The following is a 16,217-nucleotide window of genomic DNA, read 5'->3' on the forward strand; positions in this document are numbered from 1 at the left end:
CCGGGGCGTCGCTCTGCTGCAACCAGAGCCACTCTAGCGCCTGGGGCAGAGGCCAAGGAACCATCCCCAGTGCCCGGGCCATCTTTGCTCCAATGGAGCCTCGGCTGCGGGAGGGGAAGAAAGAGACAGAGAGGAAGGAAAGGGGGAGGGGTGGAGAAGCAGATGGGTGCTTCTCCTGTGTGCCCTGGCCAGGAATCGAACCTGGGACTTCTGCACGCCAGGCCGATGCTCTACCACTGAGCCAACCGGCCAGGGCCTGAGTTAAATCTTGTAATGAGCACTGTAGTATGTTTGAACTAATCACCAGCATTCATTGATAAATGATGATGCAGATAATGATATAAATGTTATCAAACATCTAGAGTATAGAAGGGATTTGCTGTCTTTGTTATAGCTCATAAAATGCATGAACAAAAATTTTAAAGTTTGAACCTGACCAGGTGGTGGTTCAGTGGATAGAGCGTCAACTTGGGAAACTAAGGACCCAGGTTCGAGACCCCAAGGTTGTCAGCTTGAGTGTGAGGTTGCTGGCTTAAGTGTGGAATTTTAGACATGACCCCAGGGTCTCTGAATAAGCCCAAAGGTCACAGCATGAGCAAAGGATCACTGGCTCAACTGGAGCCCTCTGGTCAAGACACATATGGGAAAGCAATCAATGAATAACTAAAGTGCCACAATTATGAGTTTATGCTTCTTATCTCTCTCCCTTCCTGTCTGTCTGTCTCTCACTAAAAAAAAATAAGTAAATAAAGTTTGAAACATTATCTTAAAACAGAGATGGCCCTAGCAGAGATTTTGTTGTTGTTGTTGTTGTTGTTGTTTTGGTTTTTTTTAGAGAGGGGGAGACAGAGACAGACAAACAGACAGGAAGGGAGATAGATGAGAATCATCAACTCATAGTTGCAGCATCTTAATTGTTCATTGATAGCTTTCTCATATGTGCCTTGACCAGGGGTCTCAATTTGAGCTAGTGACCCTTTGCTCAAGCCAGCAACCTTGGGCTCAAAACAGAAACATTGGGCTTCAAGCCAGCAATCTTTGGGCTCAAGCCAGCAACCATGGGGTCATGTCTATGATCCCACACTCAAGCCAGTGACCCCATGCTCAAGCTGGGGGCTGCACTCAAGCCGGAGACCTCAGGTTTCAAAATTAGGTCCTCAGTATCCCCAGCTGATGGCTCTATCTACTGTGCCACCACCTGTTCAAGCTCCTCCTCCTCTTCCTCCTCTTTCTTCTTTCTTCTTCTTCTTCTTCTTCTTCTTCTTCTTCTTCTTCTCCTTCTCCTTCTTCTTCTTCTTCTTCTTCTTCTTCTTCTTCTTCTTCTTCTTCTTCTTCTTCTTCTTCTTCTTCTTCTTTCTCTTTCTCTTCCTCTTCTTCTTCTTCTTTTTGTGATATGTGGTTGATCTATTGATACTTGTAGTAGGGGGAGAGTTTGGCAAGAGGAGATGAAAAGAGATAATGGATAATAACTCTTATTCAAAAATAAGGTACTTTCTGTAATTTTAGACATTTTTTTAAAAGAGGATATAGAACATAGTTTGAAATAAAAGGTGACTTGTTCTTCATGTTGCAGAGAATCTTGGGTTAGATCCTGAAGTTGCTAAAGCAAACAGCCTGGGATTTGCTGGATGCCTGTCTGCGGTCCAGTACAACCACATAGCACCACTGAAGGCAGCCCTGCGTCATGCAACTGTCTCACCTGTGATTGTCCAAGGGACCTTGACAGAATCCAGCTGTGGCTCTGTGATTGATCCAGATGTGGATGCAGTGACCACAGTGCATTCTTTATCAGGTATACAAGAGAATCCCCAACTGAATTTACTTGACTCACACTCCTTTTGATGTCTTCAGGAAGCTTCTAGTTTAAAAACTAATATTACTCTACTCCTTATCTTATAGAAATACAAGTGGTTAAGAATTATGACTGCTTTCTCATGGGTGATTTTCATATATATTTAATATAGTACAATTTTTAGTATAACTACTATAGAACTAAATGCATATTTGCATGTATTACTATAGAGTTATATATAGTCACTACTTTTTAAGTGACTACTTCTTTAAAGATTGAAGAATTTAAGGCTCAGAAAGACTAATGGTTGTTGACTAATATATGTCATGCGATTAAAATCTATCTTTCTTAATAGTAGGAGAGTTCTAAAGCACTTTCATTCATGCATCTTCTGTTTTATAACTCTATAAGAAATATTTTTATCTTTTCATCATTATAGTCATCCTAGCTGTCTTGAAGTGTCCCTGGGATTTGTTTTAATCAAGGGTGATAATAAGTTGCCAAGTAAGTTATTAATTATAAGCAAAGAAAGGGGATTGAGCTTTGCTGCCTCCTCATCTCCGATCTTGGTGTTTTCCTACAATAATGAGATATAACAGGCAGAACCTGACTGTGACCATGGAAAGCCTTGATTTAATTCTGTGACTGCCATAAATGACCTCTAGAACTTGGGACAAGTTATTTAGTGGCTTAAATCTACTGTCCTTATCTGTGAAACAGGAAAAATAATATGCATGTTATAGTCTTTTTTTCCTAAGGATTAAATGATACAATGATAACAATGATAAGCACTATATAGGTCCTAGACATTCCATGTGCACTTTATGCATATGTATGGGTATCCTCACCACTGATTCATAGCTCTTGAAATTATTTAAAATTACCTCTATCTCAATGTCATCAGACCAAGTGGTAGAGAAATGACTCAAACCCAGAGCTATGTACTTTTAAACATGATGCTCTTTTTCTTGTATGAAGTATGCTAATATACATAAAGCAAAATTCCTCTCCCCTTAGTGAAGGTTTTGGGGGATATTTGTTCTTCAGTTCTTTTGTCCCTCCCTGTCAATGGACTTAGTATCCTTTTGCAGCAGAAGCATAGAGGCATGTGTGCTTGAGGTAAGAAGCTATTGTCATGCAGAGGAACTATCCAGCAAAGCACAAAGGGTAGCAAAGTCAAGAGTTAAGCTGTAGGCCACGGCAAGCATGGCAGGGTAACAACATCACCTGTTTTAATTCCTGACATCACAATTTACTTTGAAGCTAACAAGGTCATGGAACTACAGGGTATAATGACTTCAAATGCTTTTTCTGGTAATATCTTTTGAGGTTTCTTTGAAATCCCAACCATCTGAGAGCACCTGGTCTAATCTTCAAGGGTATCATCTTGGTTCTGTATGGTAGCCCTCCTCCCAGGATTGGAGCAAGGGGTGAAGTCTCCTGTCTTACACTTCTTTCAGATTTGTTTGGAAAGACAGATGAGCGGGAGCCACTCACCAATGCAGTGCGAAGTGACTCGGCCATCATTGGAGGTAAACTATTCTTTGTTGATGAATACAGCAAAGACATAAATAATTCTGTCCTTTGGGGAGGTTTCTTTATTCTTCTTTAATTATGACCATTCAGTACCCAGGTTCCCACATACTCTGAAAACCATGAACATTTTCATGAGTAGTTATGTGCACTGTATGGTCAAAAGCATGCTCCCCCAGTACCAGCAGCTCCATGGATGCCCCCCCACATGCATCTATTGGGCTGTTGGATAGAACCTGGATCATTTGCTTAGAAACAAGTAGTGTGCCCTGCATTCATCTCATCCAGTTGTCAATGTTTCTGAAGCACAAGCAAAGCAAACCAATGGAAAACCAGATTTGGGATAGGGCCACATTGGGGAAGACAAATGGTTAAAGTTAAATACTGCTGGATTTTCTCCATAAGTGGTTTGGGTTGAATCATATAAGCTGGGTAAACCCCCCACCCCAGACTATAGTTTTAAACCCAGCAGTACTATGGTCCAGATGTAGATCTTGTCTGTTCTGCTGTGAGCTTGTCAGCCCCTGCCCCTTACTTTTCCATTTTCCTGCCACCTGCAGCCTCACCACCCCTTTAATCCTGCCTTAGCTTCTTGAAGCCTCTGGTAGCCTTGGTTTTCTTATCTGGGCCTTGTAACCCAGAATACCTCCCAAACCTTGTTTATGTCAGATTCCTATGAGAGATTTAATTTATTTCTAATTGAGGACCATATCATAGCAGGAGCCCCCATCCCTGCATTCTGGCAGTTTGATGGAGTTCTCCTTTTAAAAGTCATTTGCATCTATTTATTTAACTTCTATTTAATGAACCCCAACTCTGAGCCAGGGCATGTGCTCAGTATAGAAATAAGAGGATGAAATATATGGGCACTGCTCTCAAAGAACTCATGGTCTGTTGGGGGCAGGCTAAGGAATTAGACAATGATAGAAGCAGTGAGTGGTGTTGTTTTGTGGTGGGGGGAATACAGACAGCTGTGAAAGTACAAAGGTGCATCACCACAATGAGGTTCTAAACAGCAAAAACCTCACCTTTCCTTAACGAGGTTCTTACAACGTCTGCCCTGAATTTCTGCTTCAGAGAAAAGAGTCCAACTTTACTTAGTTTGGCAGCAAGAACCGTGTGAAAGAATTTGGTGCCTATTTCCCTTGCTATAATTGATTTTTTCATTTGACAAGTCGAGAGAAGACATTTGTGATGGCTGACATTTTTCCCAACTGTGTGATCCCAACACCAGGGGATATTCCTGCACAACCTCCAACTCTGAATACTCCCATACTGAGAGAGGAGAAGACAGTTCTGCAGCCCATTCCTGGCATACAATCTAGTTTATCATGGGTTTGTTAACTTTGGAGGTGTCACTCTATCTTGTTCTAAAATATTTATAGGCCTTGGCCAGTGGCTCAGAGGATAGAGCATCAGCCCAGTGTATGGACATCCCTGGTTTGATTCCCAATCAGGGATCACATGAGAATCAACCATCTGCTTCTCTCCCCTTCTCCTTTCCCCACCCCCTTCTCTTTCTCTTCTCCTCCCACAGTCAGTGGTTAGGTTTAAGCGTTGGCCCCAAGCACTAAAGTTAGCTCCATTGGTCCAAGTGTCAGCCTCAGGTGCTAAAAATAGCTCAGCTGATCTAAGCATACATCCTAGACAGGGTTGCCAGGTGGATCCCAGTTTGGGTGCATGTGGGACTCTGTTTCACTATCTGCCCTCGTCACACTAAAAATATAAATAAATAATAAAATGTTACAAAAAAATAGTTGTTTTATTTTAAAAGGTAAGCAATATTAATTAGTGCTTCATCTCTAATAAAAATCTATAGGATATATGCACTTAATCTATTCAACTCTCCAAATTCATGCTGATATAAATCACAATGCAAGGTGTTCAAAATAACTATAAAATTAGCATATTTTCTCAATATCCATTTCTCTTAGGAAAAAGCAGAATATACACTAACATTTTATAATAATATGTTATTGCTAATTATAATAGTAATAACAAACTTATCATTGAATATAATAAATAGTATTCAAATATTTTAGTGTTGAGAAACCTACTCCTGTGTGGATGCATCCTTCCTTTCAAAAATGGTAACATCCATATTTTCAACATCCCTTTGCTGACTTTGCTCTTTATATCCCAAGAACATTCTTTGCAAAGGTAGAAATAAGACCTTAGTAGTCAGCAAGGACAACTTGTCAAGTAGGTCCAATAATACCACATAAAATCAAAGTAGAGGAAATAGGACACCATTGGGGAAAAACTTGCATTTCACTTGGCTTTGTGTTTCAGGAGGACAAATGCATAACACCCCTGAGCTAGCCTGTGTCTAGCAGCATGCAGAGAAATGAAAGAATGCCCTAAATGTTTAGGAAACATTTTTTTATTAATCAAACATTTTAACAAAGCCAACATATACCATAAACGCATTTACATCAGGAGAGCATTATTGTATTGTAAGATAGCTGAATAATTTCTAGGATGTTAAAGTAGTTCTAAAATCCTTATTTGCAAGGCTACAACAAATGTACTGATTGCAAATGATTCTGACACATTCCTTAAAGAGGGTTTTCAAGAAATTTAATAAAAAATATTGTGCTACTCTGATTATGTATTTACTTGATGGCTTTCTTAGTCCGTTCAATAGAACTGCTGATTTAAACAAACTTTTTCCCTCTTCTGGAGGAAGGGGATTTTTGTCATTTGGAGACCAAAGGCATTCTGGCTGGTCTTTATTTCTGGGCATGTGGTGGAGTTTGTTTTTTGTTTTGTTCTGTTTTCTTTTTTCTTCTTCTTCCTAAGCAGCTTCTTTGTCTACACCAAATCATCTTTGTGCAGTGGACAATCTGTAACCACACCTTTCTCTCCTCTGCCCTCTTTCTCAACAGGAGTAATTGCAGTGGTGATATTCATCATCTTCTCCATCGTCGGCATCATGACGAGGTTCCTTTACCAGCACAAGCAGTCACACCACACTAACCAGATAAAGGAGAAAGAATACCCAGCAAACTTGGACAGTTCCTTTAGAAACAATATTGACTTGCAAAACCCAGTGAGCGAGTGTAAGCGGGAATATTTCATTTGAAAATCTACAGGATCAACAAATACTCTTTTGTTGTTTAATTTTTTTTCTTCTTCTCCTCTTTCTCCTGTCTCTTAATTCTAGTCACTACTTTCTCTTCTTTGTCCCTCATTTATTTTTGGAACTTTTCCTCATCAACCACAGCATTTACCCCCTCGACCCAGCCCAGAAGACCAGGCAGCTATGGCCACTGTCTTCTTCTTTGACAATACTCTTGTGTTGATAATGATCACTCAGAAGATGGACGTTGCTACACTAGACAAGGAAGAGACAGATACACGTGTGCACGTGTGCTTATTCAGTTCTGTTTTTTGGTTTCTAAGCTGCATTCTTCAGTTCCGCTGCTGACCTGTCTGACAAGCTTACTCTGAACATGAGCTTTGTGACTTAAGCAGTATCTGTCACCTCTGATATCTGTCCTCATCTCTAGTCTATCCCTACCAGTGCACTGAGGGTGGGAAAGAAGATGCTACAGGCTTGTTTTCCTTCTGTGGCACTTTAAAAGAAACAGCAAAAGTTTGTTTTGTGTTTATTTTCCTTCCTGTAGGAATCCCATTGACCTAACTTGTCTCCATTTCTCATTCTGACTCTTATCCCCTGGGTATGTTCAAATACAGGATTCCTGATTGTGGTGAGCTATGACTGTGCTTCCTGTCTTAGCACCCTCTGCAGGGCCGACATGTTAAAACAACATCCTCCAGCCTGAACCTAGAGGAAGAAAACTAGGAAGGAAAGAGAGATGCTAAGAAGCACATATTCTGTAACCTCAAAAATACCTCTGCCAATTTCATAGAAAACATTAGCTATGTTATTCCTGGTATTATTATACTGAGGTATACAGAACATAAGTATTTGAAGCATAAAACATTCAAATAACACTGAAATAGTAGCTGGTTTCAGGAAAGAGTCTAAGTCATCTTAATTCAGTTTAAAAAAAAATAAAGACTGCTTGAAAGAAGAGAAATACCAAACAGAATTCTTCCCTTACATTCACTCACTAAAGACCTAGTGAAGAAGATGAATGCAGGTTTGATATTTCTGAGTTGACAAAATGACTCCCCTCTGTCCAGCGAATCATGTCCTAGAGGTTTAGGATGCACTGATGTAGGAGGCGGGTTATCACTGCTTAACTTTGGAGAAGCCCCTAGACCCTACAGCACATCACATGTTCAAATCTGCTACATCCTGTCTTGCATGAGGAAGACTCCCTGTGTGGAGTGCAGTAGCTTCATCAATTTCAGCTCTATTTTAGGTTCTGCTATTAGAGAACTGGTAAGGCTTGCGTTTGTAGTCATGTTTCTCTACTTTAAGATGCTCTAATTACACACGCTTTCCTCAAAACTTTCTCTGAATTGTTAATCATGTCATTGTTTCTATTATAGCCTTTTGCTAGTACATATATTTTAATGTGATTTAAACAACAAAGGCACCATCATTTTCTTATAGCTTTAAAAGATTAATGACCTATTAATTGGAGGAAAGATCTTTAAACACTGGTTTATCATTCCCTGTCCTCTCCAATTTCCACTTTCTCATATGAATTTTCTATTTCAATAAATAAAATGGTATACATCAGCCATTGTCTTGGCTGCATAATCCTTTGTCCCCTGAGATAAAAGTTTCCATGAAATGTAATGGGTTTAGCCTGAAGCCTCTGCAATGATGAAATAGAAAGAAGAAGGAAGGTGAATATAAAAAAGCTGGAAAGAACAAGGACTATATTTTGCTGATACGGTGCTCAGAGAAGAAGTGGAGGAATAGCAAAACCAACTTAGACCACTTGCTTTTCTCAGCTGCATGTACATGCTCATACATAGGTCTGTAGGGTGAAGAATCAATGATGCTCCATCCTTGCCACATTTGTACTAGATAACCTGTCAGCGCCCCCCCCCCCCGCACACATGGACTATAAATACTACATACTATGTATCATTGACCTAAAGACAAATGACAAGACAGTGAAATTTTCATGCCACTCATAGAAGAGAGTCTCAGGGCCATATTAGAATTATTTTTACAAGGTTGGATTATTTTGTAAATTTAGCAAACACTCTTTTACTAGACATATAGAAAAGCAAGTGAGCTGCTTCCTCCAAAGAAAACACAGTTTTCAGTTAGAAATAAGTGCTAACTTTGCTTGTATTTTCCTCAGTAGTACCATGATTCATGTAGTTTTGTCCAATTTTTTAATTGTGTGAATGTTTCAACCACTTGAACAATTATACTTTAAAGGAAGTTTTGGAAAGTTTTTTAATTCCTTCTTAACTACCATTTCTCTTCAGTAATTATGTTTTCTGAATGCATACTTTGGTTAACTGGACTACCATGATCCTCCCTTTTAGCCCTCAGTCTTTGTTAACTGCTGTTTATACAAAAGTTTAATCACATGGGGTCACTTTGCAGTAAAACCAAAAATGCCTGCGAAATTCCACATTCTAAGGGGGCTATTTCATTGATATCCTTCCACCAAACAAATCTATTTATACAAGCAATAGTACATCTGTTTACCATAAAATATATTTAACATCCACTACATCAGTCATTGTGTCAGTCAGTTAGGTTGCCATAGTTTCTATGAGAATTCATCTGGAGAATTAGAGATTTGTCACTTCTCTAGTTATATCTTTATGAATAGCCTAGCCTCTTCTATTCACTCTCAACTGTATATGAGAGATTTATCTTAAGGATCCAGGTGCTGATTTTTTAAAATAAGTTTTATTGTCTTTAGTAATAACAGAGGTGGTACTAACCCAATTTCTAACTTTTCTCAGACACATGCCCAACACAAGCTAATAGAAATAGAACCAGCACAAGAAATAGATTGTTCTCTTCCTTCTTTATTTATTCATGAAGTATTTAATTGAATGCCCAGTACTCCAGGGGCTGTGCTAGACACTGGGTGTACAAGTGTAAATTGCACCTTGTTTTGCACTTGAGAAGCCCAAAGTCTAGCCTGTTTTGTTGTAATGGACATATATTGTTATACTAGGCTATGCATAAAGTGTTGTAGAATGTAGCACAAAGGTTCTACACAATTACTTTTGTAAAGCCCTTGTTAGAGACTTTAAAAAAAGATAAATTTCTGGAAAATATTTGTAATCTTCACTTGTTCATTAATTTCACCTTCAATAAGCTGCTTTTTCCCCCTTAAGGCAAATATGTATTGATATAGGTGTAGTTCTGCAGAGGAAAATATATTGATTTTTGAGGGACAGCAAGAATAAATGTCTCTGTCTCTAAAATATATTTGGGAGTCTCAATTCTCTCTATTTTTGTTTCACTTCTGGTTGGGGGGATTTTGAAAAAGTATCTTCCCACCAATCAATCTTAAGTGACAATTTAGGGACCTTCTTTGCTGTAGGAAATGAAAACTTCACTTCTACTCCCCTCCTCCTCTCTTCTCATTTCTTTTTGGACATCTAGTGGTGATCTATAGCATGCAATTACTCTTCCAGATGTTTCTAAGGGGTCTTTGTTGTACTCCAGTTCCTCCTTCTGTCCTGATGAGTCATTTGACTCAACTTAAGGAGCTTTCTGAAAACTAGGTGAAGTATATTTTTGAGTCAATAACTGACTAAAAGTTGTTGTCCATCTAAGAGAGGTCTCACCTCAGTGCTCAATTGTTTTTAATCCTGAAAGTCACATGTCTCTTCTCTGCAGACAGCTCGTTCAATTCAAGGAGAAGTACTGAGAGGCTATATGTAAAGAGTTTTCTCCAAGATGTTCAGGGAGATAGGAACCAGGCCATCTGATTCATCTCCTATGAAAAGGCTTGACAGTTTGCTTACCAATACCCTGGCTCTGAATTCCCCCATCACTGGAATCCAATGAAACCACCCTGTATCATCAGCCTGCACAGGGGAATGTGAGACACAATGTATATAGCTCTGATACTCATGTTCCCTTAACCTGCACTTAGTCGTCAGTGGTCCTAGAGGTTACAAGAAGGCCCGATAAGTAAAGAGGCTCCCTTGTTTCTATAAGTGAAGTAATTAGTTGAAGAAGTTGCAGACAATCTCAAAACTTTCAGAATACTTTGATGACCATAACGGAATATTATTTCATGTACTCATGCATTTTGAAAATATTTTCTCTGAAAGACACAAAGTGTCATTGAATTACTTCCATATGCTGTTTTTTTTTTTTTTTGAGTTGTTCTTAACCTCTCCTCCCATTCTCTCACACACTTGTTAAGCAACCTAGCTGCAGATTTTGACTCTCCTTAGTTTTTATCATGTTTTCATAAATTCCATAGTGTCAAACCTCCCAGAAAGTAAATGAAGTGCAAATGCACACATATACAAACACTTTGTAAAAAATAGGGATGCTAGTAAAGCTTTTATTGAAATATTTTATACACATATTTGTTTAGTGGAGAGACACATTTCCTTCTGAGGTGATATTTATTTAAAAACACAATATAAGATTTTTAACATTTAACTTGTTATTTTAAGTAATTTTTCTCTTATTTTGCACTAAGTTACTCTGAGAAAGAATAAAAAAAGGGACACTTTTTAGTGAAACATTGTACTTTGTAAGCTAGTTGTCTGTCTTTTGTAGTGTTTATAGTCTACAAGTGGCTGAGCAGAGAAAAGATTAAGGCAAAAGCTATTGGTGCTCTGACCACATCTGCTGGAAACATGTTAAGAAAGAACAAGCGGCAACAATTAGTAGCTGTCCCAGGTGAGGAAGACCACTGATTCCACCATGAGTCAGTGGTAGCAGCTTTTCCCACTCTCATTGCTCCTAACTCAGGAGTCCCTTTAGTGCATTTTGATTACCATTTTAAACATGAAGGAAAGAGGTAACATCGAGGGTTTTGCATGAAGAATTTTTTACTCTGCTTTGCATGACATTTTTAACCCTTTCCAGCCCTACTCCAACCACAGCTATTTTCTTTTCATGATGTGTATTTCATCAGAATTTTTTTCAGGCTCTTTAGAGCTATCACCATAGTGATCTAACACACCCAGACTGAACACTAAATAAAACATGAAAGAAAAGAAGTGGTCAGGAAACCCTCTAGGTCTGCTTTCTTGAACTATCCTGAATTGAAAACCCATTGGTGGAGGCCTTATTGTCCTGAAATCCAGAGGCATATCGTAAGGACAAAAAACAGTATGACACTGCATTCCTGAGTGACTATTTCCAGGAGACCATCTTCTAACACTCTCTGGGAATACTGCTTTCTTCAATCCTCCCTGGTGACAGATGGAAACTTTTGCAAATAGTGGTAAAAAAAAATGAAGAAAGTAGTCCTAGTTCATGACCAAAAGTGAAGCTAATTGTTAATTGTTTTAATGATTAAATCTGATCTCATTTTGATTAACATCATATTTTTCCATTTCTCAGATTCCAGAATAGTCTCAGAATATCATGTAATAGACATTGTTTAGGAAAAAGAAACATTGTATTACCTTATAGACACTTTTGAAGACACAGAAAAAGAAACTTTCTGGAAAGTTAAAGGATATGGCAATATTAATGGACATCTACCAGGTCATGCTTTTCCATATAGTCAACCCCATTGCAAAGGTTGTGCATAAAATATAAACATAGTTTCTTCTCTTTGAATGGCAGTGTCAACCTGTATAACCTAATCCTGCCTCAAATACTCACACACACAAGATAGCAAAACTTGCTTTAAAAAGCATGGTTATATTGTAAGAGGAGCTTTGTGTTTAATGAGGTTCAACACCAAGATATTTTCCTTCTGAATCTCATGATTTTCTGATCTCCTGACATTCTGTGCCATCTTGGGCTGTCCCTTGCATCAGTCAACTAGAAGAGGTATAAAAGGTACACAGTTGTCATTCTAAATGAGACTATAGGCTGAGGGAGAACCAAGGCTCCACTCCCAGATATGGTAAGTGAAGAGTTAGCAAGAGTTTTCTGTAGAAGGCCAAATAGTCAACACTTTAGGCTTTGAAGAACAGACAAACTTTGTTGCGACTACTCATCTCTGCTGCTGTAGCAGGAAGGGGCCACAAGTAGACAAATGGGCATGGCTATGTTCCAGTAAATCTTTATCTATAAAAAGAAGGCATTATGTCTGATGGAATCTACAGGCTTTAGCTATGGATATCTTTGGTAGAGCATTACAGTGTCCATTTCAGAGGGAAAACCATGTTGCACTGGTTTGTCTTTCCTGAGAAATGAGAAGGAATAGTGAGATTAATGTTAACAACTAAACAATAAAATGAAAAATAACTTACCCCCCCAAAATACATATTTTGAACTCCTTATTATGATAAAAGCACACAACAGGTCATCTCTCATTGTTGATCTGCCAGAGTCTAGCTTTCCCTTTTGATGTTTTTGTTTTCAAAACAGAATCCCAAGTAATGTAGCCTCCTTTCAACAGTTTTGTAGACCATGTAACATGTCTTAATACACTGTATGGGAAAAAATAAAAGTTAGCCTTAGATTTCTTTGTTTTCTATGGTTACTGTTGTACAAAAGAAAGATTTAAATTGTAAATAATGTATATTTAATAAAGAGAAAATTTTTTACAATTTTGTTTGGAGGGAAAAGTGTGCTTCACTGTGTTTCCTTGGGTTAATGAAAAGTCACCAATTTCTCTCTTTGCTCCTATTCTTCCTTCCACAACTTGTCCCAAGACCATGTGGCTCGTGGGTACTGAAGAAACATGGAACACCCACTCCTTGGGTTTAGCACTCTCTGCAGGTTTGTAAATGCTCTCATGAGCTTTCTCATTGCTCAATTAAATGGCACTGGCTTTCATGCCTGGCTCAGATGTGTAAAAGAACAACATATTGACATGATCAACAGTCACATTCAGAGAAGACTAAAAGCTGCAAGAGAAAAGCAGTCAATTACCTACTGAGGAGCCCTCATAATGATAACATCTGACTTCTCAACAGAAACACTTGAGGCCAGAAGGGATTAGCAAGAAATACAGTATCAGAAATGAAGACTACACTAGAAGGAATTAAAAACAGATTGGATAAAGCAGAGGATTGAATCAGTGATTTATAACACAAGATAAATGATTACACAGAAGCAGAATAACAAAAAGAAAAACAGATTAAAAAGTCTGAGAAAATTCTAAGAGAGCTCTGTAACAATGTAAACAGAAAAAAACATCCACATAATAGGGGTTTCTGAAGGAGGCGAGAAAGAACAAGGGATAGAGAACCACACTGAAGAAATCATAGCTGAAAACTTCCCTAAATTGATGAAGAAAAAGGCACACAAGTTCAAGCACAGAGAATTCCATTAAAGAGAAACCCAAAGAGACCTACCCCAAAACACATCATAATTAAAATACCAAAGGTAAGAGATAAAGAAAGTATACTAGGATGTGAGGGTGATCTGGCTGAAACATCTGTCACCCCATTGATTGCCAGGGTTGATTTGGCTGATCTGGCTGGCTAGGCGGCTGTCTCCTTCCTCACCACTCCATATGCATCCCTCCTGAAGCTGCATGCTCGGTCAAAGAGGACGACCTTCCCCGAAAGAAGAGAGGACCATTCTTCGGTCAAGGGTATACAAGTAGCTGTGCTCCCCTGCTAGAACCTCCAAACAAGTCTCAAGAAAGTATACTAAACACTGTAAGAGAATAGCAGTCAATAACCTACAAAGGACCCCCATAAGGATGGCATCTGACTATTCAACAGAAACATGAGGCCAGAAGGGAATGGCGAGAAATATTAAAAAAAAAAAAAAAAAAAGCAAAACAACAGCCTAAAACCAAGACTTCTTTATCTAGCAAGGATATTGTTTAAAATTGAAAAAGAAATAAAAAGCTTCCCAGACTAAAAAAAAAGTAAGTATTCATTACAATGAAACCAATGCTGCAAGAAATGTTAAGGGGCCTGTTATAAACAGAACAAAGAAAAAAAATCTAGTAAAAGAGGAATGTAGATTTAAAGAATAAAATGGCACTACACAACTACATATCAATAATAACATTAAATGTAAATGGTTAAATGCTCCAATCAAAAGACATAGGGTAGCTTCAAGGATAAGAAAACAGGACCCTTACAAAAGACTCACTTCAACACCAAAGATACACATAGACAGAAAGTAAAGAGATAGAAATAATATTTTATGCAAATGAAAATGAAACAAAAAGCTGAGTTAACAATACTTATATCTGACAAAATAAACTTTAAAACAAAAGCTATAGTATGGAATAAAGGAAGTCACTAAATAATGATAAAGGCAGTAATCCAACAGGAAGATATAACCATTATAAATATCTGTGTGCCAAATATAGGAGCACCTAAATATATAAAGCAGATTTTGATGTACACAAAGGGCAAGATCAACAGCAATACAATGATAGTAAGGGATTTTTATAGCATCAGTGGATAGATCCTCAAGAAAGAAAATTAACAAAGAAAGAGCAGATTTAAAGGACACACAAGATCAACTGGATTTAATAAATATCATCAGAACCTTTCACCCCAAAGAAGCAGAATATACATTCTTTTCAAGTGCTCATGGTACATTCTTTAGGATAGACCACATGTTAGGACACAAAAAACAAGTCTCAATAAATTTAATAAGATTGAAATTATATCAAACATTTTCTCTGATCACAATGGCGTAAAACTAGAAATCAAATACAATAGAAAAACTGAAAAACTTTCAAACACTTGAAGGCTAAATAACATGTTAATTAAATAACAAATGGGTTAACAATGCGAGTGAGGAAGAAATAAAAAATTTTCTTGAAACAAATGAAAATGAACATACAACAACTCAAAATTTATGGGACACAACATAAATTATTTAAATTTAAATTTATGGAAAGAGCATAAGGCAGTCCTGAGAGGGAAGTTCATAGTTTTACAGGCATACCTTAAGAAACAAGAAAAAGCTCAAATAAACAACTTAAACCTACATCTAAAAGAACATCAAGTAAAGTCCAGAGGAAGTAGAAGGAAGGAAATAATAAAGATCAGAGCAGAAATAAATGACATAGAGGCTATAAAAACAATACAGAAAATCAATGAAATCAAGAGCTGGTTCTTTGAAAAGGTAAGCAAGATTGATGAACCTTTAACCACACTCACAAAGAAAAAAGAAAGAGAGAAAGAGAGGGTTCAAATAAATAATATCAGAAATGATAGTGGAGAAGTAACAACTGACACAGCAGAAGTACAAAGGATTATAAGAAAATACTATGAAGAACTGTATGCCAAAAAATTAGACAACTGGGTGAAATGGACAAATCTCTTGAAATATATAATCTTTCAAACATCATTCTGGAAGAATCAGAAAACTAAACTGACCAATTACAACAAATCAGATTGAAACATCAAAAAACTCCTGATAAACAAAAGCCCTGGGCCAGATGGCTCCACGGGCGAATACTACCAAATATTCAAAGAAGAACTAACTCTTATTCTTCTGAAGCTATTTCAAAAAAGTCAAGCAGAGGGAAGACTTCCAAGCACCTTTTATGAGGTGAGCATAATCCTCACTACAAAATCAGGCAGACATTACAAGTAAAGAAAACTATAGACCAATATACTTGATGAATTTAGATGCTAAAATTCTCAACAAAATATTTGCAAAGTGAGTTCAAAAATACATTAAAAAGAGCATACATCATGATCAAGTGGGATTTATTCTGGGGAGGCAAAGCTGGTACAATATTTGCAAATCAATCAATGTGATTCATCACATAAATAAATGAAAGGAAAAAAATCACAACATAATATCAATAAATGCAGAAAAAGCATTTGATAAAATCCAGCACCCATTTAAAATCAAAACTCTCAGCAAAGTGGGAATACAGGGAACATACCTCAACACAATAAAGGTCATCTATGACAA

At 37.7% G+C, this 16,217-nt stretch overlaps 1 protein-coding gene across 3 annotated transcripts in view; it reads left to right on the plus strand.

Moving 5' to 3' along the window:
• Positions 1 to 12,807, plus strand: part of CNTNAP5 (contactin associated protein family member 5) — an 855,485-nt gene extending 842,678 nt beyond the window's left edge. For 2 of the 3 annotated variants that reach the window (XM_066345536.1, XM_066345538.1), the window contains 3 exons: positions 1,574 to 1,792; positions 3,253 to 3,324; positions 6,214 to 12,807. In XM_066345536.1, coding sequence (XP_066201633.1) covers positions 1,574 to 1,792; positions 3,253 to 3,324; positions 6,214 to 6,410 — 488 coding nt within the window. In that variant the 3' untranslated portion in view covers positions 6,411 to 12,807. The remainder of the gene's footprint in view (positions 1 to 1,573; positions 1,793 to 3,252; positions 3,325 to 6,213) is intronic. The other variant, XM_066345539.1, reaches the window with a different exon arrangement.
• Positions 12,808 to 16,217: the final 3,410 nt, after the last annotated feature.

Source organism: Saccopteryx leptura, chromosome 7 (assembly GCF_036850995.1).
Source record: "Saccopteryx leptura isolate mSacLep1 chromosome 7, mSacLep1_pri_phased_curated, whole genome shotgun sequence".
Classification (NCBI taxonomy): Eukaryota; Metazoa; Chordata; class Mammalia; order Chiroptera; family Emballonuridae; genus Saccopteryx; species Saccopteryx leptura.